Source organism: Lethenteron reissneri, chromosome 29 (assembly GCF_015708825.2).
Source record: "Lethenteron reissneri isolate LAM-NWPU_2019-01 chromosome 29, ASM1570882v1, whole genome shotgun sequence".
Lineage (NCBI taxonomy): Eukaryota > Metazoa > Chordata > Hyperoartia > Petromyzontiformes > Petromyzontidae > Lethenteron > Lethenteron reissneri.
This window is the reverse complement of record NC_083807.1, coordinates 54,437-79,039: the sequence shown is the minus strand read 5'-3', so window position 1 is coordinate 79,039 and position 24,603 is coordinate 54,437. Positions and strand designations below refer to the sequence as shown.

At 59.0% G+C, this 24,603-nt stretch overlaps 2 protein-coding genes across 4 annotated transcripts in view; one reads left to right on the top strand and one right to left on the bottom strand.

Moving 5' to 3' along the window:
- GCN1 (GCN1 activator of EIF2AK4) overlaps window positions 1-8,985 on the top strand; it is a 51,782-nt gene extending 42,797 nt beyond the window's left edge. The window contains exons 47-57 of the mRNA XM_061562226.1: window positions 138-281; window positions 867-1,145; window positions 1,738-1,854; window positions 2,469-2,699; window positions 2,909-3,102; window positions 3,429-3,543; window positions 3,931-4,027; window positions 4,506-4,654; window positions 5,038-5,148; window positions 5,761-5,982; window positions 6,397-8,985. Of these exons, the coding sequence (XP_061418210.1) occupies window positions 138-281; window positions 867-1,145; window positions 1,738-1,854; window positions 2,469-2,699; window positions 2,909-3,102; window positions 3,429-3,543; window positions 3,931-4,027; window positions 4,506-4,654; window positions 5,038-5,148; window positions 5,761-5,982; window positions 6,397-6,522 (1,785 nt within the window). The 3' untranslated portion in view covers window positions 6,523-8,985. The remainder of the gene's footprint in view (window positions 1-137; window positions 282-866; window positions 1,146-1,737; window positions 1,855-2,468; window positions 2,700-2,908; window positions 3,103-3,428; window positions 3,544-3,930; window positions 4,028-4,505; window positions 4,655-5,037; window positions 5,149-5,760; window positions 5,983-6,396) is intronic.
- Window positions 8,986-11,759: 2,774 nt separating this feature from the next.
- Window positions 11,760-23,716, bottom strand: RAB35 (RAB35, member RAS oncogene family). 3 transcript variants are annotated; one of them, XM_061562224.1, is made up of 8 exons: window positions 23,337-23,715; window positions 22,769-23,138; window positions 19,458-19,508; window positions 15,916-16,039; window positions 15,657-15,781; window positions 14,282-14,406; window positions 12,715-12,877; window positions 11,760-12,492 (listed from the first exon to the last, which is right to left on the bottom strand). In XM_061562224.1, exons 2-7 carry the CDS (start codon window positions 22,818-22,820, stop codon window positions 12,746-12,748), a joined length of 609 nt encoding a protein of 202 aa, XP_061418208.1. In that variant the 5' UTR covers window positions 22,821-23,138; window positions 23,337-23,715; the 3' UTR covers window positions 11,760-12,492; window positions 12,715-12,745. The 3 variants fall into 3 exon arrangements, with proteins under 3 accessions (XP_061418208.1, XP_061418209.1, XP_061418207.1); XM_061562225.1 differs by having other exon boundaries at window positions 12,707-12,877; window positions 22,769-23,716; XM_061562223.1 differs by having other exon boundaries at window positions 22,769-23,715.
- Window positions 23,717-24,603: the final 887 nt, after the last annotated feature.

The window sequence follows — 24,603 nt, the reverse complement described above, 5'->3', positions numbered from 1 at the left end:
AAGGCTATACGGGGGATCTTTGTATTTGTGTCACGTACATGCGATCGCGCGCGTCCGTGTGTTCACCCACCTCAACCACCTCCCCTCTCTCCCCCTGTACCCCCCCCCCCCCCGTACCCCCCCCCCCCCCGCTCCAGCTCACCACGCCCCCCGTGAGCGTGCGTGTTCTGGCGTTCCTCTCGGCGGTCGCCGGCGATGCCCTGACGCGGCACCTGCCGGTGGTGCTCGCCGCTCTGCTCACCGCGCTGCGGGACGCCAGTGGGACGCCCGGGGAGCAGCAGGTGCCCTGCCTCACCCATCCACTCGCTCGCTCGCTCGCCCCACAGCTCGCTCGCCCACTCGCCCGCCCGCCCACTCACTTGCTCGTTCATTTGCCCGCCCGCTCGATCACCGGCCCGCTCGATCACCCGCCTGCCCGCTCGCCCACTCGTTGGGGCGCCATGGTGGCGAGATGCTACCTCCCTCACCCGGTATACAGGAGGTCGTGAGCTCGATCCCGACCCTGATGCCTGCCGTATATTTGGAGTTTGCATGTCTCTCTCTCTCTCCCCGTGATTGCTTGGATTATTTCTCTGGGTTCTCTGATTTTCCCCTCCACATTTATAATCAACATCACGCATTTAGAGTATTTGGTGATAATAATCCACTTCGTCGAGTTATCATTAGTCCGATTTATCGCTCGCCCGCTCGGCTGATAACTTAGTTAATCTCGCTCATCAATTAATGTTTTTCATTGCTCATCCGGTCTCATTCACTCGTCCCCATAATTCCGCACTCATTCCCTCGCTCATCTGCTCGCTCGCCCATCCCTTCACCCGCTCCCCGACCTCCTCGCCCCTTGACCTCACTCCCCCCCCCCGCCACAGGAGCTGGAGCACTGCCAGGCGGTGCTGCTGAGCGTGACGGACCCGGCGGGCGTGCGCGTCACCGTCGACACGCTGCTCGAGGCGTCGCGCTCCCCGGAGGCGGCCGCGTTGCCGCAGCGCCGCGCCGCCACGGCGCTGCTGGGCGCCGTGTGCGCGCGCGGGCGCGCCGACCTCTCGGACCACATCCCCTCGCTCATCCGCGGCCTCCTCCGCCTCTTCGCCGACGAGGACGACGTCGTTCTCAACAACAGCTGGGACGCTCTCCACGCCGTCATCAAGGCGCGTCGTCCTCGTCGTCCTCGTCGTCCGGTGTCGCGTTACGAAACCCGCGAGTTCGATTCCCGCTCGCGGCAGTCGCCGGCAGCCAGCGGTGACGACGACGATGATCGCGCGTGTCCACGAGTTTGTGTGTTTAGTCGGCAGCGGTCGCTTGGAGGTTCGCATGCCGAGTTACAAACCCGAGTTTGCTCACGGCTAACACCGGAGACGATTGTCCGAATCGGCCCCGGGCCTCCCCCCGGTCGACTCAGCCTCAAATGAGTACCTGGTGCGGTCGGGCGTGGTGCTGGCTACTCACCCCCTCGTGTGCCATGCCAGCCTTCATAGGTGCTACTCTCTAACATAACTTGCCCCAACAGTCTGTTAAAGGAGGGTCTTTGTGTCAACGTGTGTTCATGTATTCATTCATGTGTTTTAATCCGTGCATGTCCGCACGTGTGTTAATCCGTGCGTGTCCGCGTGTGTATTAACGTGTGCGTATCTGCGTGTCTGCGTGTGTACGTGTGCGTGTCTGCGTGTGTACGTGTGCGTGTCTGCGTGTGTATTAACGTGTGCGTGTCTGCGTGTGCGTGTCTTTGTTCCTCGCGAGCAGAAGCTGGACGCAGCGGAGCAGATGCGCTACATCCGCGAGCTGCGCCAGGCAATCCGTTTGGCGGCGTCCGACCTCCTGCCCGGGCAGCACCTGCCCGGCTTCTGCCTTCCCAAGAAGGTGCGGCGGTGGCAGCAGCACGACGCGCCCATCGTCCCAGAGCAATGCAGCTACTGCTGCTGCTGCTGCAGCTGTTGCTGCTGTTGCTGCTGCTGCTGTTGCTGGTGGTGCACCGCGATGCGATTATCGGTTGTGCCGCGTGACCAATTGGAGAAGGCCGCGGTGGTGCCGACGCTCGCGTGTTCGAGTGCGTTTGTGTGCGATGCCTCTGCCGGTCATCTCGGTCCACCCACGGCACTTGGGCATTCGACACTTATTCCCGTGGCCTCCAAGTGCACTTGGCCTGGCACGGGCGCCGTGGTAACGTCACGGCCACTTGGCGGCGAATGGTTGTTGTTGTTGCGTGCGGTTAGGGTTAGTCGGCAACCCGAGTTCGACTCCCGCTCGCGGTGAACACCGGTGACGATTATTTGAACCGGTCCTGAGCCTCCCCGAGGTCGACTGGCGCGGCGTGTAAACGTCGCCACTGGGAGACAAAGGCGGCCGGGCGTGGTGCTGGCCACCCACCCGCTGGTGTGCCGTTGCCGGCCGTCGTAGCTGCTGCCGCTGGCCTACGGCACGTGCCCCCGACGGTCCGTTAAGGCCACACGGGCGACCTTGGTCTCGGTGCGCAGGGCGCGTCGTCGATCCTGCCCGTGCTGCGCGAGGGCGTGCTGAGCGGCGGGGCGGAGCTCAAGGAGGAGGCGGCGCACGGCCTGGGCGAGGTGGTGCGCCTCACGGCGCCCGACGCGCTGCGCCCCTCCGTCGTGAGCATCACGGGGCCGCTCATCCGCATCCTGGGGGACCGTTTCGCGTGGAGCGTCAAGGTGGCGCTGCTCGACACGCTCGCCCTGCTGCTCGCCAAGGTGACGCGCGGACAGACAAAATGACGCTCGCCAGGGTTCCGCGTCACGCACGTACATGCGCACGCACGGACCGCGACCCTCCGCAACGAGCGGCTGGGCCGGGTCGCCGCCCCCCCCACCCCTCTCTGACCGCCCACTCCCTTCGACCATCCTTCCCGGCGTGACCCATTGACCCCACCCCCCCCCCCCCCCCCCCCGGCGGCTCGCAGGTTGGCATGCAGCTGAAGCCGTTCCTGCCGCAGCTGCAGACGACGTTCACCAAGGCGCTGCAGGACCCCAACCGCCTGGTGCGCCTCAAGGCGGCCGAGGCACTGGGCCACCTGGTGCCCATCCACGCCAAGGTGGACCCCCTCTTCACCGAGCTGCTCGCCGGGGCCAGGGCGGCCGAGGACGCCGGCGTGCGGTGAGCGTGGGGGGAGCGGGGGGCGGCGGGGTAGCACTTGGCGCTGCACGATACGAACCCGGCGACCCGAGTTCGATTCCCGCTCGTGGCCAACGCCGGTGACGTGTATCTGGACCGGCCCTGGGCCTCCCCTCGGTCAACTCGGTGTCAAACGAGTACCCGGTGCGGTGTAAACATCACCACTGGGGAGACAAAGGCGGCCGGGCGTGGTGCTGGCCACCCCACCCCTCCTGTGCCGTGTCGGTCTTCGTGGTGCTACTCGCTAACCGCACTTGCCCCATGTGGAACTCCTCCCCCCCACCCCCCTCCCCCCTCGGCCGCTGCAGGGAGACGACGCTGCAGGCGCTGCGTTTCACCATCGCCGGCGCTGGCAGCAAAGTGGACCCATCCGTGCGGCGTAGCGTGACGACCGCGCTGCTCGGCATGCTGGGACACGAGGAGGTACGCGAGCGGTTGCGTGCGAGCGTCTCGTAGGGGCTGCTCGCTAACAGCGCGGTGCTCAGGGGGTGCCTGTTGGAGTGTTTGTGCGCGCGGACGGGGAGCACAGACGAGCGTTGAGCGCGCCGCGCTATCGGGGGAGTATTCCCCGAGCAAACCGCGTAGAGCCAAGGAGCTGTTTGTCACCGGGGCGACTCGGCTGGCAGACGGCGTTGAAGCGTTCCCCACAATCACAAACCCCTCGGCCCGAGTTCCATCGCCGGCCACGGCCAACGTCGGCGGCGACAAAGCTTCCGGGACGTGTGACCGTGCTTCAGAGAGCGGGGACGGTGCGGTTACAGTGACGGTGAGATGCACGGTGACGGTGGGGCGTGCGGTGTGACGGTGCAGGACCCGACGCGTGCGGTGGGAGCCGGCTGCCTGGGGGAGCTGTGCGCTTTCCTTCCCGAGGAGGAGCTGCAGTCCGTGCTGCTGCAGCACGTGCTGGGTGACTCACTCACTCACGCACACACAGACATATATACACACACACAGACATATACACACACACAGACAAAGATCCCCCATATAGCCTGTAATAGACTGTTGAGGCAAGTGCTGTTAGCGAGGACCTATGAAGGTCGGCACGGCACACGAGGGGGTGGGTGGCCAGCACCACGCCCGGCCTTTGTCTCCTCAGTGACGATGTTTACTCATTTGAGACTGAGTCGACCTAGGGGAGGCCCAGGACCGGTTCAGATAATCGTCACCGGTGTTGGCCATGAGCAGGAATTGAACCCGGGTGGCCGGGTTTGTAGCGCAGCGCGCTAACCGCTACACTGCCGCTCCCCACACACACGCAGACTCGAGTACACACACACTGATGCACACATACTCGAGTACACACACTCAAGGACACACGCACCTAGCTTCATAGTCAGCGATTGCCCCAACGGTCTTGTTCATAGTTTGTGTTGCGTGCCCAGTGAGCGAGCAGGCGGTGGACTGGATGACGCGCGCCGGCCGCGCTCTGGCGCTCTGCGTGGCGCTCAAGTCGTGCCCGAGCGCGGTGTGCTCCCCGGAGCGGGCGCCACGCGTCCTCGACTGCATCCTGGCCAACGCCAACGCCGACCGGGTGAGCGCAGAGAGGAGTGGGGGAGAGGGGGTAGAGAGGGTGGAGACTGGGAGAGAGGGTGGAGACTGGGAGAGAGGGTGGAGACTGGGAGAGAGGGTGGAGACTGGGAGAGAGGGTGGAGACTGGGAGAGAGGGTGGAGACTGGGAGAGAGGGTGGAGACTGGGAGAGAGGGTGGAGACTGGGAGAGAGGGAGACAGTGAGAGGGTGGAGACTGGGAGAGGGAGGAGAAGACGAGGTGGAAGACAAAGGTGGTCGGGTGCGGTGTTGGGTACCCGCCCACGTGCGTCGTGCCGGCCTTCACAGGTGCTGCTGCTCGCTCACGGCACTTGCCCCAACAGTCTGTTAAGGCTACACGGGGGGGGGGGGATCTTTGTATTTGTAGGTGCTGATCGCGGTGAGCGGCGTGCGAGCGGCCGGCTACTTGATGAGGCACCAGATGGAGCGCGAAGGGGGCGGCGGCTTCTCTCCCAAGCTCGTCACCGTGCTCGTCAAGGTGCCGCCTCCTCCTGCTGCATCGTCGTCGTTGTTGTTGTTGTCGTCACCGTTGGCGACGTCACTCTGACTTGCGCCGTTGGCTTCAAATCCATTGGGCACCCTGGCAGGGTGGCGTGTCGCCCCGTGTTGGAGAACGCAACCCTCCCCACTCACCCACCCCACCCCACTCACCCACCCCACTCACCCCACCCCACTCACCCCACCCCACTCACCCAGACCCACTCCACTCACCCCACCCCACTCACCCAGACCACCCCACTCATCCCACCCCACTCAGACCACCCCACTCAGACCACCCCACTCATCCACTCCACTCGCGCACCCACCCCATTCACCCCACTCCACTCACCCACCCCACCGACACCGTCCCACCCACCCACCGACACCCTACCCTACTCACCCCACCCACCCTACTCTCCTCACCCACCCCACCCTATTCACTCAACTCTCCAACAGCCCACCCTGCTCACTCACCCACCCCACCCTGCTCACTCACCCCACCCTCTCCCAGCTGCCCATCCACACACCGGCTCGCCGCCTACCCCACCCACGCACGCGCCAACGTACCCACCGCGTACCACCCTCCCCTCTCGCCCTTTCGACCCCGCAGGGCCTGCAGCACCAGTCGAGCGAGGTGCGCCTGGTGGCGGCGCAGGTGTCGTGCTGGGTGCACCGCGCGCCGGGCCCCGAGGCGGCCGACGCCGGCGCCGCCAAGCCGCTGCTCAAGGCACTGCTGGACGGCTACAAGGACAAGAATACGGCGGTGCGAGCCGCCAGCGAGCTGGCGCTCGTCAGCCTCCTGCGTCTGCGCCACGGGGACGCCACCTGCCAGGTGAGCACGGCATGCCGGCCCCCTCGTCGTCACCGTCGTCACCACCGCTGCCGTCGCCACCCACCGATGCTACCGTCACCGCCGCCACCATTACCGTGACCATCGCCACCGCCAACACTCACCGTCTCCATCACCGCCACCACCGTCACCATCACCACCGTCACCGTCACCACCGCCTCCCCTACTGTCACCGCCACCACCGTCACCAACACCATCACCGACACTCTAGTAATGTCACCGTTACCACCACGACTGTCATCGCCACCGTCATCACCGATACCGCCACCACAATTACCACCGTCACCACCAGCACCACCACCACCGGTGATACACCGAGTGAGGAACTTCTCACCGGAAGAAGAGATTATCACCGGGCGAGGAGACACCGTCCTCACTCGCTGTCGCTCCCTCTAGGCCATGTCCAAGGAGCTGGACCCCACGAGCCTGGAGCTGCTCAACGACTGCTGCAAGCGCTCGCTGCGCAAGCTGGCCAGCCAGCCGGAGCCCGCCGAGCACATCGACGACACCATCCTCACGTGACGGCCTCGCCCGCCCGCCGGCACGAGCACCGCTCCTCCTGAACCTCCCACTCCTCTTCCCGCTCCTCCTGAACCTCCCACTCCTCCTCCCACTCAACCTTCCACTCCTCCTCAGCCTCCCACTCCTCCTCCCACCCCTCAACATCCCACTCCTCCTCAACCTTCCACTCCTCCTCAACATCCCACCCCTCTTCCTCCTCCCACCCCTCTTCCACCTCCCACTGCTCCTTCTCCCCGACCTCATCCTCCTCCGACCTCTGCCGCTCCTCTTCCTGCTTCTTCCTCGCCACCGGTGGTTTCGGCCACGGAGTTCTGAATCCATCAACACCACCGCCAATGTCGTCATAATTGTCACGTCGTCTTGATCACCACCATCAACGGCCGTCTTCACCACAATCATCATCATCTTCGTCGCTACTGTTGCCTTGATCACCAGCATTGCGATCGTCACGATCATCGTTGTCGGAGTCGTCGCTGCTGCTGCTGACGCGCTATGTGACGTTCCACCTTCGGGGCGTCGTGTCACTCGGGGTCACGTGACGGCTGCAGCCACGAGAGGCGCTATATTCGACGGTGGAAAAACAAATATTTGATTCTTGAATCGCAAAGCACGCAACCGTGAGAGTTCCTCAAATCCCAGGGGGCTAAATCGCGAAAAGGCAACTTCTCACCACATCCTTTGTTTCCATTTTAATTCTCATGATCATCACAATCAATGACAGTCATCATGATTTCATCGCTCTCGTCATTATGATCATCGTCATCTTAATTCCTCCGCCATCGACCGAAACGGGAAGAACTCGCTCTGTGGGGATTCAGCTGCGACTGTCCTGCCGGAGAGACTGGCCCCTGTTTTAAGAATGTGGAATTTCCACAACTGGATTTCAGGATTACCAACAGAGGTGGCAATTCCACCCCGGAGGAATGATGGTGGTGGTGGTTTATGGCTACTGGCGCCCGCGTATATAATCTTATTACCTGGTCGCGAGTCTCGCACTCCAACCATGACGTCCGTCGCAACGCCGAATGTGAAACAGACTTTACACGGTCCCTTTTGCGCACTTTCCCGATGTCCGCTCCCAATTAGCGTTGTCACAATTTCTCCTTCAGAGCAAACCCTGGACACATTTCTCGGCGTTTGGTCTGTCAGCACTGCGCAGCACAACGCCACCAGAAATCGGCACAAGTCGATTCCCGGACTGGTGGCGTCCGTAACTCGGACTCCACCGCCACCATCCGAAGGGTGAGGAGGAGAGGAGGGGGAGGAGAAGTGAGGGGGTAGTGGAACCCGGAGGGAATCTGTCGCGGTTCGAACGCGAACTGGCAGCCTCACGCGGGTCAAGGGATAGCGCGCACACGGACACACGGACACGCGCACACACACACACTGCCTCTTCAATACATAACCCTTGACCCAAGAACTTTCACTCTGGACCCAGCAACATTCTGGGGTCACCTTTGACACGGGGATTTCATAATGCTGCGTTCGTAGGGAAACGCGGTTTAAGATATAAAACAGAAAAATGACGACGAAGTGGTTTAATGTACAACTCGTCCTGTTTTCTAGGCCTTGTGGTTTTGTGTTATTTAGATCTCAATTCCTGAAATTGTAGGGAATGAGGGGCAATGGTGATTTAAAAATAAATTGTTTAAAAAAGCGTTTAAACAAAATAAAATCGTCAGCGAAAGTCGATTGGAGCTCAGAAAAACCGAACGGATGATGTTCCAAAAGCGACGCCTGGCAAATCCAGGCCTGGCGGCCCTTGCCCGGACATCTGAGTAACAACGGGGGGGGGGGGGGGGGGGGGGATGTTTTGTCCTGCGGTAAATTCTCTGCAAGGTGCGAGCTGTTAATTTGAAACACATGGTGGTGTTGTCCAGTTGGCAACATTGGCAGAAACCTTTGCCAATAGAGGGTGGTGGTGCTGCTGGTGGTGCTGGTGCTGGTGGTGGTGCTGGTGGTGGTGCTGGTGCTGGTGGTGGTGCTGGTGGTGGTGCAGCGGTCGGCGTGCTGTGCTACGAACCCAACGACCCGGGTTCGATTCCCGCTCGGGGCCACCAACACCACTGGCGATTATTTGAACCGGTCCTGGGCTTCCCCTAGGTTGACTCGGCCTTAAATGAGTACCTGGTGCGGTGTGTTAACGTCACCCTGCTGGGGAGACGAAGGCGGCCAGGCGCGTTGTTGGCCGCCCGTCCCCCTCGTGTCCCGTGTCGGCCTTAATAGGTGCTGTCCGCCAACAGCACATGCCACACAGGGGGATCTTTGTCTGTTGTTTTGGTGGTGGCGGTGTCACCGGCTGGACGTCTCGGATGTCGATGTTGGCGTGGCTCCCTCGCAGCGCACCGAGCGAGTGGGCAGCGCACGGAGCGAGTGGGCAGCGCACCGAGCACCGTTGGGGAGGCCGGCCGCGCCCTCGAGTGGTTAAATAAAGGTCGACGCCTCTGCTGGGTCCGAGTGCGAGATGGTGTCGGCTGGGACTGCTCCTGTGACTCCGCACGCGACTCGCGTTCCGGTTATTGCTGCAGGTGACCGTCACGAGCGGTGACTGCGCGCTGTCGACTTACTGCACAGGTGGAAAGTCGAAAACTGTCTGTGGGCAGCGTGCGGAGAGACTGTGGCCACCACTCAGAAGGGAGCATACCCCCATTCACAGATGCAGCGACATCGATCATTACAGCGATACCCATCCCCCCTCCCACGACGACTGATGCGTCACCTGGCTCGTGAAGCTGTGACGTTCTAGCCGGTGGGTCGACGTCGGCCACACCACGAGGCTTGCTGCGGTTGAGTAAATGCCGAAACGAGCCGATGCCACGGTTCGTGCCCTGCACCACGGGGTTGTTCGACTGCCGGCTTCACGTAAATTCTGGGGACGGCAACAACACCGACGGGGAGGTGGGGGGGGTTCTTGGCCAACCGAGTGGCGATGAAGTCCTGTCCGCTGCCTCGGTCACGGGGGTTGTTTGACCATACTTCACCACGCCGGTCGGTGAGGGTGGCTGAAGGGGGGGGGGGGGAGGGCCCAGGTCCACTTGGGATGTCGCTCGCCACTGATGGTAGCCGCTCACCGGGGTGTGGGGGGGGGGAGTCTGCTGTGTGCTAACCGCTGTGCCACCACTCCACCCCCTAAGCGCGATGCGTCTCAGCCACATCGTGGGGGTGGTGGAGGGCGCTCATCCGTCAGCAGCCCATGAGTGAGCCCAGTGGTGGGAATTCCACCTTCCCAGCGCGGAAGTTGGCTCCCGCCACAGGAATGTGGAGACGTTTCTCCCAACAGGCCCCAAGCAGCCGCCAGTGGAGGGAAGCCCCCACGAGTCCAGCACCGCACAGCAGCCTGGCTGGGGCCCCCGCCTAGCACCACCACCACCATCAACCATCACCACGACCACCACCATCAACCATCACCACGACCACCATCACAAACCATGACCACCACCATCACCAAGCATGACCACCAACTATCAATCACCACCACGACCGCCACCAGCAACCATCACCACCACGAACATCACGATCACCAACCATCGACCACCACGATAAACAGATGGAGTCCTCTGACGAGGCGGTTTGCAAGTCGCCATCTCGTCTTCGTTTGTCGCCGCTGCACTCCGCTGCACCCTCCTCAAAGTGACGGCTCTGGCCGCGAGCTGCTGCTGCCAACTCTGCTGAGAAGTGCCTGGAGCGAGCAGCCCCCCTCCCAGCCCCCCTCCCAGCCCCCCTCCCAGCCCTGCCGCTCGCATGGCCCTCGTCGTGGTGGGGGTCGCCCACACCGAGTGGGGGGCGACAGGAATCCACCCAGGGGTTGGCAGATCACGGCAGAGATCGTTGTGGCCTGCAACGATTCCCCCACACACTTGAGCGCGCCACACGCGACCCTGCGCCGATGGACTGCGGCGTGCACAGGCGATGATGGTGGTGGGGAGGTGTGATGTGTGCGTAATGATGTCACGCGTGGACAGTGTTGGTGCCGAGGGACGAGGCGGTGGGCCCAGAGGGATGGACAACAGGGATGTCTGTGTGGGGGGGGGAGGAAGCACAGCGACACAATGGGGGCGCGTGGTGATCCACGCTGACATGGCCCACAGTGCCCTAGGCCACAGGCGGGGGGGGGGGGGAGAATCCAAGAATCCTTCAACTCCCACGCGGCGAGACGTGCGGTTCGCGCCGCCCACCTCCTGAATCCCGACAGCGCCGCGTTGCAGCTGCCGCTCTCACCATTGGGGCTCGCCGAGGTATTCCTGAATAAACATCCAATTCAACTTTCTCGACTTTTCGGCCGATTTTTTCCAGATTATTGTTTGCGTGAACAAATATTTCTCAAGCGTGTCGGAGACAGAAACGGAGAGCCTGGGCGGAAACCTCATGCACGAGGGGCTAACGCGAAGGCAAGGTCCGCACAGACGGGTTCGTGATCCCACGTTCACGCTGGCGTCTTCCCGAGCAGCGGAGAGTTCGGGAATTTCCCAAATCCGCGTGGGACCCACTAAGCCTGACCCACCAAGCCTGTCCCACCAACCCTGACCCACCAAGCCTGTCCCACCAACCCTGTCCCACCGAGCCTGTCCCACAGGCGCACGAGGAGGGGGTGCACGGAGAGGCGGCCGCTGGCTCCGTGGCTGTGACACGGCCACCGTCTCATCGCCCTCGCCCAGAGCTCCTCGCCCCTGGGGTTCAAACCTACGGTGTCCCAGCAACACTGGGATGGGTGTCCTGGCCATTAGAATAACCCTGTGGGATAGATGAGTCCCGTGGTGGCGAGATGTTTACTACCTCGCCTTGTAAGCAGGAGGTCGTAGGGTCAATCTCGACCCTGTTGGATATTTTGCGTCTTCCTGTGGTAGCGTGGATTTTTCTCCGCGTCCTCCGGTTTTTCCCTCCACATTTAGAATCAACATCATCACGCGTTTAAAAGATTTGTCTGTTGCTATAAATGTGCACGTGATAAGCCACTTTGTTGAGCTATCCTTTGTGGCGGCCATGTCACTTCTGAACAAGAGCGACAAAGCTGTGGGCTGTACCTGGTAAAATAAAAAAGTAGTTTTTTTCTTTAGTTTTAAGGCTCAGCCCTTAAGGCTTAAATATGGGATTCACAGTGGCTCTGACATGGCCATTGTGAACCCACCTGGCCACGTGAATTTTCAAGACGGCAAGGGGAGAATTAGTTATTTTGTTTATATTCTCCCTGGCGTGGAGTCTGCGATAAAAACGACAAAAGACTTTTACGATTTGAGTGCTGATAAAAAGTCTCTTTATTTATTTTCTCAACAAAATTGGACATTTGTACGGCGGAGTTGGCATCGGTTGAAAAGTGCAATTTGCGCGCAGCAACGGTTATGTACAGTACGTCTAAGGGTTATGTACAGTACGGCTAACGGCGCGTCGCGCACAAAGTGCCCTCCCCGTCTCGTTAAGTTCTGCACTCCTCCCAAATTCACGGTTAAAATGTCTCTCAACTCATTTCACGTTTCTCAAATTACCATTCTTATTTTATCTTTTTGGCAAACTTGCCTGCGAACCCCCCGCCCGACAACCCCCGATACAAACGACGACGACGAAGACGACAAAACGAGAATGCTTGGAGGACGGGGGGCGGCTCGTGGGGCGATGGGAAAAGAAACAAAAATCCACCGCCGAGTCGCGGCTGGCCCCCAACCTCCTGCCTACACCCCCCCCCCACTCCCGTGTCGGCAGCCGGGTCAACGACGATGCTCAATCTGCGACAGCCTCGTGGCTCATCGAGCCAAACTAAGGCACGCCTAGCGTTTGCCGTCGTGCGGTTTAGTCGCGAAATCACCGCGCCGCCATCTTGAGCTTCAAGAGCCTCCTCTGCCCCAATCCTCTGCCCCGATCCCCACCCCCCTCCCCGTTTGCTCGCATCCCTTCAGCCCCTCCGCCGAAACCTCTCCCGCGGACTCCCGACACCCAAGCAGTTCCCCCGAACCGCCGCCCGCCCCTTCCCCGCGCGAGGCCGGGCCGCGAGGCCGTGAGGCCGCGAGGCCGCGAGGTCGGGCCGCGAGGCCGTGAGGCCGCGAGGCCGCGAGGTCGGGCCGCGAGGCCGTGAGGCCGCGAGGCCGCGAGGTCGGGCCGCGAGGCCGTGAGGCCGCGAGGCCGCGAGGTCGGGCCGCGAGGCCGCGAGGCCGCGAGGTCGGGCCGCGAGGCCGTGAGGCCATGAGGCCGCGAGGCCGCGAGGCCGCGAGGCCGAGCGAGCGGCGAGAGACGCTCAGCAGCACTTCCCGCGGCTGCGTCCCGAGGAGCGGCCGATCTTGACGACGTCGCCGGCGGCCCGCTGCTGCATGCGGGCCTGGTTCTCCTTCTTGGCCCGCAGCACCAGGTCCGTGATGGCCTTGAACATCTGGCGGCGGACAGAACGAGCGCGGACGTCAAATCAAATAGAATCGACGTCAACGCGCATTTAGAGAATGTGCTGCTGCTTTTAATGTCCGCGTGACGATGAGCCGCTTGGCTGAGCTATCATTTGTGATGGGCACGCCGCTTCTGACAAAGAGCTACAGAGCACAGTGTGGCCGACACCTGGTAAAATACAAAATAGTTTACTCACCACGAGACTCCCACGCTGCTTCCCCCCGTACGTTCCCCCTCCTATCTCCCCCCCCCCACCACTCGTTTCTCATAACACCTTCCTGCGTCTCCCGATAACTCCGGAACCTCGTATCTTCCCCGACTGCCATGCCACATCAAAACCCGTCTCGTGTTATCCCGTTCATTGCTGTGGATGTGTGTACCTTACCCACTTGATCAAACCTTTTCTTATGCCATTCTCGTATCACAATCTTGCCTTCTCAAATCTCCCTCGGATTCTACCTGTCTGTGTATCAGCGTGACCTCAACAACCCTGGGATGCCCGTGTCTCGTCTCGATCCCACCACGCCACGTCTCCCTGCCCATCTCTCTCTGCCCAGCATCTCTCCCCTACCTCTCCATGCGCTTAGCTCACCTCTCTTCTCTGCTTCTCCCCACATCTCCCCACATCTCTGTCCCACCGATCTGCCTCCATATCGCTCCCCCGCCTCTCTTCATGTCTCCACCCGCCTCTCCCCGTGTGTCCCTCTCCCAGTGTCCCTCTCTCCCGTGTCCCTCTCTCCCCGTGTCCCCCTCTCCCCGTGTCCCCCTCTCCCCGTGTCCCCCTCTCCCCGTGTCCCCCTCTCCCCCTCTCCCCGTGTCCCCCTCTCCCCCTCTCCCCGTGTCCCCCTCTCCCCGTGTCCCCCTCTCCCCGTGTCCCCCTCTCCCCCTCTCCCCGTGTCCCCATCTCCCCCTGTCCCCGTGTCCCCCCTCTCCACGTGTCCCCCTCTCCCCGTGTCCCCCTCTCCACGTGTCCCCCTCTCCCCGTGTCCCCCTCTCCCCGTGTGTCCCTCTCCCTGTGCCCCCTCTCCCCGTGTCCCCCTCTCCCCGTGTCTCCCTCTCCCTGTGTCCCCCTCCCCCGTGTCCCCCTCTCCCCGTGTCCCTCTCCCTGTGTCCCCCTCTCCCCGTGTCCCCCTCTCCCCGTGTCCCCGTCTCACGTGTCCCCCTCTCCCCACGTCCCTCTCCCTGTGCCCCCCTCTCCCCGTGTCCCTCTCCCCGTGTCCCCCTCTCCCCGTGTCCCCCTCTCCCCGTGTGTCCCCCCGTCTCACGTGTCTCCCTCTCCCTGTGTCCCTCTCCCCGTGTGTCCCCCCATCTCACGTGTCCCCCTCTCCCCGTGTCCCTCTCCACGTGTCCCCCTCTCCCCGTGTCCCTCTCCCCGTGTGTCCCCCCGTCTCACGTCCTCCACGTGGATGTTGTCCTTGGCGCTGGTCTCGTACAGTCGCACCCCCATCTGCTCCGCGAAGCGGCGTGCGTCCTGCGTCTCCACCACCTTCCGGTTCGGGTCGTCGTCCTTGTTTCCCACTTCGCACAGCGACGAGAGAGAGAGAGAGAGACAGCGCCCATCATAAAGATCCCCGCGTAGCCTTAGCAGGCTGTTGTGGCAAGTGCTGTTAGCGAGTAGCATCTATGAAGGCCGGCACGACGCACGAGGGGGTGGGTGGGTGGCCAGCACCACTCCCGGCCGCACTTTGTCTCCCGAGTGGCGATGTTTACACACCGCAGCAGGTAATCATTTGAGGCCGAGTCGACCTAGGGGAGGCCCAGGACCAATTCAGATAATAATTACTGATGTTGGCCATGTGTGGGTTTCGGAGCGCAGCACTACCCCGACCTGTATCGGCGCCCATCAACAACAACAACAACCGCCATTCGCCACTAAGTGGCGGTGACATCACCGCAGCGCTTGTGCCAGGCTAGGTGCACGTTAAGACCACGTGAAGTGTCGAACGCCCGCTGGCAGGTCACAGGACAGACCCAGCTGCCATGGGTTGGCTGACTGAGATGACTGGCTGATGCACCACCTGTGCCCCCTACTGTACCCATCACACACACATGCTCATACACACACACACCCACACACACCGACCCACACCCACAGAGCGATCGTCATTATCTCCGTCTCCCCGGTAGTGTGGGCCATTTGGTGGAGGCAGGGAGCACAGTTCGGTCTAGGCCCCAATTAGCCACAAAGTGCATCTAAAATTCAGGAAATTCTGTGCGTTTGCTTCTTTATACACAAATACCCAATTCCAGAATATTAACGAACAAAGATGACTGAAGCATAATTGCTTATTTATCCAGGAAAGCTTAAGTCTATTATACAAGTGGGAGGAAGCCGGAGCACCTGCAGGAAACCCACGTGTGTGTGCGAGGGGGCAACGCTCTATCCCACACCAAAGGGACAGGTGAGATTATTCGGCACTTTTCTGTACTGCCTTCCCCTGGCAAGCCAGAGTACGGCACCACCTTCATGCCCACATACAATTTATATAGTCTGTAATATATATTTACATGATATATATTATATTTTTAGCAGGTAGCTCTTGAATTTTTTTCTCCGGGTCCTATGGTTTTTTCCTTCCACATTTAGAATTGACGTGTGTTTAGAATATTTGGCTGCTATAAACGATTTCAACGCGATGATGGTAAGCTGCTTTGTTGCGCTCTCACTTGTGGCTCAGGTGACTTGTCTGAAAAGGAGCTAGACAGCTCACTTGGTAAACATTTAAGAGAGTTTGCGAATCGTGAGGTTTCCGTGTTTCCGTGCTCACCGAGGATGCGGCAGACGTCCTCGCAGTTGGTCGTTATCTCCTGGAGCCAGCGCTGAACGTTCACAAACGACTCTGCGCTCGTCACGTCGTACACCACGATCACGCCGTGCGTGCCGCGGTAGTACCTGCTCGCACGCACACACGCGCACAAAGGTCACCACGCGTGCAGCCTTCAACAGACTGCGGGGCAAGTGCTGCCGTCGGTACGGATATGTGCGACCGTGCCGATACGGGCGACTGTGTCGGTGATGGCGCTCACGTGGAGGTGATGGTGCGGAACCGCTCCTGCCCTGCCGTGTCCCAGATCTGCAGCTTTACGCGCTCCCCGCCCACGTCCATCGTCCGGATCTTGAAGTCGACCCCGATGGTCGTGATGTGACTACCTGGGGGTCACGTCATCGCAGGGTCACCGAGTCGCACGGGTCAAAAGGTCAAGCAGAAAAACCGCGTGCAGTAATATGGCGAATGGAGAACACTTTTCGTTCGTTTTGGGAACGATACTCCAAACGCGCGATCGGGGTCGCGCCACGAGACACCCAGGGCATTCGGAATGCTCGCAGAGCAGTGCCTCACTCTGCTCGTGGCTCGCGGTTCCAATCTGGTGGCTGCCCTGGTTATTACTGCAGGGGCACCACGGTGGCCAGGAGATGTTAACTACCTCACCTGGTACACAGGAGGACGTGGGTTCAATCCCGACCCCGACGCCTGCTGCTGCTGTGTATTTGGAGTTCTCTCCCCCCCGTGGGCACGTGGATTTGTCTCCGGGTCCTCCGGTTTTTCACTCCACATTGAGAATCAACATCGCCACGCGTTTAGAGTATATGGCTGCTATAAATTTCCACGTGATGATGATAAGCCACTTCATTAAGCTAACAATTATGGCCAGGTCGCAACTGAAAAGAGCCACATAGCTCTATGGGCATTACCTGTTAGGTGCTTTAACCGTAACTACAACTACACACGCAGTCCGCTTGACGGGTTGATGTTAAAGATCGCGTGACATCGTTCAACACTGGGACTACCCGGCCAGAGTTGCCTTGTGTCCGTTCTCCTTTGGGTGCGTACTGCAGAAGAAATTTCCAAGGCAAATAATAACAATGATGATCGCGTGGTTTTGATGCAATCTAAACGCCACGAGTGAACGGCGCACATGTCCAATCAGGTCTCCGTGGGTCAAAGTGCTCGGCTCAATAGAAAGGTCGCGGAGTTCAAATCTTGGTCAGGGGTGACTCACACCATCATTCTGCATTAATATCACCCCCATTATCATCACCATCATCATCCCCGTAATCGTCATTGGACATCAATATCAAAATTATCATCAGGAACATCACTACTGTACTATCATTAACATCACTCCCATCGTAAAATCACGACTGTATTATCATTATCAACATCGCTACCATCACCACTATGATCATCAGGAACATCACCACCATCATCACTGCTGTATCATCACCATCAACATCATCACTGTTATCAGCATAATCAATAGTATCACCATCATCACTATCCCTCTACTGTCAACAGTCATCATCCAATGGATAGTCTGGGAATGTGGAATTTCCACCGCTGTCTTGTCTCCAATGGAAGTAGAATGCCAGCCCAAGGGATGATGTTTGAGCAGCGAGGCTTGTTGATTTGACGGCTAGGAGTCCAATGTTTACATGTGACTTGCCTCACAGTTGCCGTATCATTAACGCCACAAACTTGACGCCTTGACAGTGACAAGGTTGTCAGTCTGACTGGATGAGATAAACTTAGATTTAGGCGAGGGTGGGTGTGTGCGAGTGATTGTGTAGGTGTGTCACTATATATAACCATAGACGTGCGTCGCTGCGTCACTGTGAAGTTGTGTTGAGCAGTACACCGAGGTGGTGCGAGTGTGAAGCGGTAGTGCAGCAGTAGCGGTTAGCCACGAACCCGGCCACACGAGTTCAATTCCCGCTCACGGCCAACATTGGTGACAATTATCTGAATAGGTCCTGGGCCTCCCCTAGGTCGACTGAGCCTCAAATAAGTACTTGGTGCGGTGTGTAAACATCGCCACCGGGGAGACAAAGGCGACCGGGCGCGGTGCTGGCCACCCACCCCCCTCGAGGCCTTCATAGGTGACAGCACTCGCTAACAGCACTTGCCCCAACAGTTTGTTAAGGCTACACGGCGGATCTTTGCATTTGTCTTTGTCACTGCAATTGAAGGTGTGGGTCTGTATAAAGGTCAATACATTTGAGTCACTATGCTCACTGGCTCATGCAGTGTGTATGTGCTTTGTGTGCAAGGGTCTGTATCTGAGCGTATGTTGTGTGTGTGTGATGGAGGTCGTTGTGATTGAATGCGTGTTGTGTTTGTGTGTGGAATTGTGCGTGCACAGCCAGTTTGTAAATCCTCCACTGCTGGATGAGGGACTCCCTACTCCCATGCTGTGCAGGCAAGGAGGGCTCTTTCATCCATACTTCACCACGCTGGTCAATGTGGGTGAGTGAAGTTGGGTTGCGATGAATGTTCAAGACCGTGAGCATTCCCCTACAGCGATGAATGTTCAAGACCGTGAGCGTTCCCCTACAGCGATACATGTTCAAGTCCGTGAGCGTTCCCCTACAGCGATACATGTTCAAGACCGTGAGCGTGACGACGACGACGCGATGGGGGCAAGACGGGCTGTGACACCAACAGCCTCGAGGTGCAGCCGCCGCCAAGAGACAAATCACAACATTGGGGGCCCCACGGGACCGATTGCTGCACCCCCTGAGCTGATGATAACGCAGTTACTACGACCCTGGTTACTTTCGGTACTTCGTCATAGATGTTAGTTACTATGCCACTGATAATGTCGTTACTATGCCACTGATAACGTCATTAATATGCCACTGATAACGTCATTACTACGCCACTGAAAATGTCGTTACTACACCACTGGTCATGCCGTTACTATGCCACTGATATAATGTAGTTGTTACACCACTGATAATGTAGTTACTAAGCCACTGATAATGTAGTTACTACGCCACTGATAATGTAGTTACTACGCCACTGATAATGTAGTTACTACGCCACTGATATTGTACTTACTACACCATTGATAATGCAGTTACTACGCCACTGATAATGTAGTTACTACGCCACTGATAATGTAGTTACTACGCCACTGATAATGTAGTTACTACGCCACTGATAATGTAGTTACCATGCCACTGATAATGTAGTTACTACACCACTGATAATGTAGTTACTACGCCACTGATAATGTAGTTACCATGCCACTGATAATGTAATTACGCCACTGATCCAGGTTCAATCCTCCTTAGATTCCTGCATCTGACAGACACGTGGCTGCATGCCTGCGTGGTCGTGTGTGCTATTATAGAGTGGGTGTGAGTGCACGATTGTGTGTGTGCGGTTATGGAACGACTTATTATCAGATCTTGAGTTTGTGTGTGTGTGTGATTGTGTGCGTATCGGGGCTTGTGTGGGATGTCATTGTGTGGGAGTGGTGGTGCAGTGCTTAGCGCGCTGGGATACGAACCAGAGTTATATTTCCGCTCACGATTTTCTGAACCGGTCCGTGGGCCTCCTCTAGGTTGACTCGGCCTCAAATGAGTACCTGGTGCTGTGTATAAACGTCGCCACTGGAGAGACAAAGGCGGCCAGGCGTGATGCTGGCCACCCACCCCCTCGTGAGCCGTGCCGCCCTTCATGAGTTGCTGCTACTCGCTAACAGCACTTGCCCCCAGTCTGTTCAAGGCTACAAGGGGGAATCTTTGTCTTTGCGTGGTTCGTGTATTGAAAGTGCCGGCTCACCTGAGAAGACGTTATCTGAGAAACGTAGCAGCAAGCTGCTCTTGCCCACACCTGCAACACACACACAGAACATGTACCATACACACCTGCAACACACACACAGTACATGTACCATACACACCTGCAACACACACACAGTACATGTACCATACACACCTGTAACACACACAGTACATGTACCATACACACCTGCAACACACACACAGTACATGTACCATAACACCTGCAACACACACACAGTACATGTACCATACACACCTGCACCACACACCATGCATGTACCATACACACCTGCACCACACACAGTACATGTACCATACACACCTGCAACACACACACAGTACATGTACCATACACACCTGCAACACACACACAGTACATGTACCATACACACCTGCACCACACACCTCCACCACACACCCTGCATGTACCATACACTCCTGCACCACACACAGTACATGTACCATACACACCTGCACCACACACAGTACATGTACCATACACACCTGCAACACACACAGTACATGTACCATACACACCTGCACCACACACAGTACATGTACCATACACACCTGTTCCACACACAGTTCATGTACCATACACACCTGCACCACACTCCGTGCATGTAATATATAATCAGAGCCATGTCTGACCACATGCTTGTGTGGTTAATGCAGACTTGATGCCACGGGTGTCTATTTGGCGTCTTCACCCTCTGCACAGCCCCCGTGTTATTGCTGGATAATGGTAAACGCCTATTCTCCTGCCATCGCTGCTGCGTGTTGGTGGGTAGTGCGAGCAGGAGATCGCGTCTCGTGGCGGAGTGTTAAAGCCGCTGGTGTCGCCGTGTGAGTGGCGCAGAGCAAACCACCGCGCAGTGTCAGCAGTCTACACAGCACTGTACCAAGTACAGCAGCTTCCTGTTCACCCCCAGCACGGGCCTCGACTTCAACACGGCACTGCGCTAAGACTACAACCACGTTGACAACACCAAGACAGCCACCATTCGCCACTCAGTGGCAGTGACGTCGCCACGACGCCTGTGCCAGGCTAGGTGCACTTTGAGGCTGCCACGTGAAGTGTCGGGAGGCTCGCTGCTGACAGGAGGTCTCGGGACTGACCCTGCAGGTGCCACGGGTTGGCCGACTGTGATGACTACTGGTAGATGCACCACCTGTGCCCCCTACTGTACCAACTTGCTGTGCTTTAGCCACCCGGGGATCCGCTCGTTGTTGTGAGCGTCGCTCCTCCGCCCTCCGTTGTTGTTGGAGGGCGACTGCCTCCAACTGCCCAGTAGCGTCCTTCACGAGCCTCCTCCACAGAGGCCGATCTTGACACCGCTGGTACCAGTCATCGGCAAGTCCACTCAGCTCCACGTCCTCCTGTACCACATCACTCCATCTCTTCTCTAGCCCGTGTCACTCACTCACCCACTCATTCACTCACTCACCCACTCACTCACTCAGCTCCACGTCCTCCTGTACCACATCACTCCATCTCTTCTCTAGCCCGTGTCACTCACTCACCCACTCATTCACTCACTCACCCACTCACTCAGCTCCACGTCCTCCTGTACCACATCACTCCATCTCTTCTCTAGCCCGTGTCACTCACTCACTCACCCACTCACCTACTCACCCACTCACTCAGCTCCACGTCCTCCTGTACCACATCACTCCATCTCTTCTCTAGCCCGTGTCACTCACTCACCCACTCATTCACTCACTCACCCACTCACTCAGCTCCACGTCCTCCTGTACCACATCACTCCATCTCTTCTCTAGCCCGTGTCACTCACTCACCCACTCATTCACTCACTCACCCACTCACTCAGCTCCACGTCCTCCTGTACCACATCACTCCATCTCTTCTCTAGCCCGTGCCGCGTCCGTTTAGCCCCCTCGATCCGGCCGAACAAAAGCTGTTTAGGCATGCGGTGGCTGGGCATGCGGGCTACATGGCCCAGCCAACGCAGCCTTGCCTGCCGGAGGAGCTCACCGATGGGACTTTGTCCAGATCTTTCAAGGATTTGAGAGCTCCTCACACAATCCATCCTGTAGGTTAAACCCAGGATGGATCGTAGGCAGGCCAGCCTAAATGTTTCCACCCGGTGAACATATTCCATTAGAGGGGTCCACGCTTCGCAAGCGTAGAGAAGGGAGGGCATGACCGTGGCCGAGAAGATCCGAAGCTTCGTGCGGAGTGACAGACCAGGTAGCTTTCACAGAGCAGCAGCGTTACGCAGCCGATGTAAAGATGATGCCACCCGGCTGATTCGGAGTGAGACCTCTGATGTGGGGTTGTTGGTGGTGTGGTGTGGGGTTGTTGGTGGGGTGATGTGGGGTTGTTGGTGGTGTGATGTGGGGTTGTTGGTGGTGTGGTGTGGGGTTGTTGGTGGTGTGATGTGGGGTTGTTGGTGGTGTGGTGTGGGGTTGTTGGTGGGGTGATGTGGGGTTGTTGGTGGTGTGGTGTGGGGTTGTTGGTGGGGTGATGTGGGGTTGTTGGTGGTGTGATGTGGGGTTGTTGGTGGTGTGGTGTGGGGTTGTTGGTGGTGTGGTGTGGGGTTGTTGGTGGTGTGATGTGGGGTTGTTGGTGGTGTGATGTGGGGTTATTGGTGGTGTGGTGTGGGGTTGTTGGTGGGGTGATGTGGGGTTGTTGGTGGTGTGATGTGGGGTTGTTGGTGGTGTGATGTGGGGTTGTTGGTGATGTGATGTGGGGTTGTTGGTGGTGTGGTGTGGGGTTGTTGGTGGTGTGATGTGGGGTTGTTGGTGATGTGATGTGGGGTTGTTGGTGGTGTGATGTGGGGTTGTTGGTGGTGTGATGTGGGGTTGTTGGTGGTGTGATGTGGGGTTGTTGGTGGTGTGGTGTGGGGTTGTTGGTGGTGTGATGTGGGGTTGTTGGTGGTGTGATGTGGGGTTGTTGGTGGTGTGGTGTGGGGTTGTTGGTGGTGTGATGTGGGGTTGTTGGTGGTGTGATGTGGGGTTGTTGGTGGTGTGATGTGGGGTTGTTGGTGGTGTGATGTGGGGTTGTTGGTGGTGTGATGTGGGGTTGTTGGTGGTGTGATGTGGGGTTGTTGGTGGTGTGATGTGGGGTTGTTGGTGGTGTGGTGTGGGGTTGTTGGTGGTGTGATGTGGGGTTGTTGGTGGTGTGATGTGGGGTTGTTGGTGGTGTGATGTGGGGTTGTTGGTGGTGTGATGTGGGGTTGTTGGTGGTGTGATGTGGGGTTGTTGGTGGTGTGATGTGGGGTTGTTGGTGGTGTGGTGTGGGGTTGTTGGTGGGGTGGTGTGGGGTTGTTGTGGTGTGTCACTCACCGCTGTCTCCGATGATGAGCAGTTTGAAGAGGTGGTCGTATTCGCGAGCCATTGCAGCAGCAGCAGCAGTCGCCGGCAGTCAACGCGACCCCCTCCACGACCCACCGACCCCTTGGCAACACGAACGGCTACCACGCAAATTCACCTCGCCACTGCAACACCCACAGAGTCAAACCCCAGCCCAATCGGGACCACTCACGGCCACTGACGGCCACTGACTCACGGCCACTGGCCACTGACACTCACTGACACTGACCACTCACACGGCCACTGACTCACGGCCACTGACACTCACTGACACTGACCACTGACACTCACACGGCCACTGACTCACGGCCACTGGCCACTGGCTACTGACACTCACTGACCACTGGCCACTGACACTCACTGACCACTGACACTCACTGACACGGCCACTGACACTCACTGACCACTTGCCACTGACACTCACTGACCACTGGCCACTACACTCACTGACACGGCCACTGACACTCACTGACCACTGGCCACTGACACTCACTGACACGGCCACTGACACTCACTGACACGGCCACTGACACTCACTGACACGGCCACTGACACTCACTGACACGGCCACTGACACTCACTGACCACTGGCCACTGACACTCACTGACACGGCCACTGACACTCACTGACCACTGGCCACTGACACTCACTGACCACTGGCCACTGACACTCACTGACCACTGGCCACTGACACTCACTGACACGGCCACTGACACTCACTGACCACTGGCCACTGACACTCACTGACACGGCCACTGACACTCACTGACCACTGGCCACTGACACTCACTGACACGGCCACTGACACTCACTGACACGGCCACTGACACTCACTGACCACTGGCCACTGACACTCACTGACCACTGGCCACTGACACTCACTGACCACTGGCCACTGACACTCACTGACCACTGGCCACTGACACTCACTGACCACTGGCCACTGACACTCACTGACACGGCCACTGACTCACGGCCACTGCCACTGAGGCCACCACCGACTCACTCGCGCCCAGCAGCGCTCCGCCTGCTCCGCGCCGCGTCTGGCGGCAGCGATAAGAACCCGCCCTGGCGACACCCAGCGCCGATACTAATTGAACTATAAATGGAGCTGCAAATTGAACTATAAATTGACCGAACGGCGTCTGGCGAGCGAGACGGACGAGGCTGGCGAAGGAGCCGCGCGCGTCTCGCCGACTGCGACTGCCGCCGCTGGGCCACGAGAGGCGGCGCGTCCGCCGGGCAGCCGGGGCCTGCTCCTGCTGCTGCTGCTGCCGCCTCCTGCTGCTGCTGCCGGCTCCTGCTGCTGCTGCTGCTCCTGCTGCTACTGCCGCCTCCTGCTCCTGCTGCCGCCTTCTCCTCCTCTTCCTGCTGCTGCCGCTACTGCCGCCGCCTCCTCACGGGTCCCCGACTCGCCAGCGCCGAGAGGAACGCCTCTCGCCACACGGTTCCGCCTCCTCGGGGGGGACTCCTCGGCGAAGGCGCCCAGCGCCTCGAGCAGCGCCTCGACTGCGGGATCCCTTCGCGAGGGGAGAGCGCCCTCACAAAGACCACTCAGACTCCTCTTCCTCCTCACAAAGCCTCCTCCTGCTGCTGCTGCTTCTCTCCCTGCTGCTGCTTCTCTCCCTGCTGCTGCTTCTCTCCCTGCTGCTGCTTCTCTCTCCCTGCTGCCGCTGCTGCTGCTGCCCCCCCCCCCCCCTCTCTCTCTCTGTGCCCGTGAGCGCGCGGCGGGCTCCACAGACGCCGCCTCGTGCCCCCCCCCCACGTGTCCCCCCCCCCCGCGCCGCCGTCGGCAGAGCGACGCGAC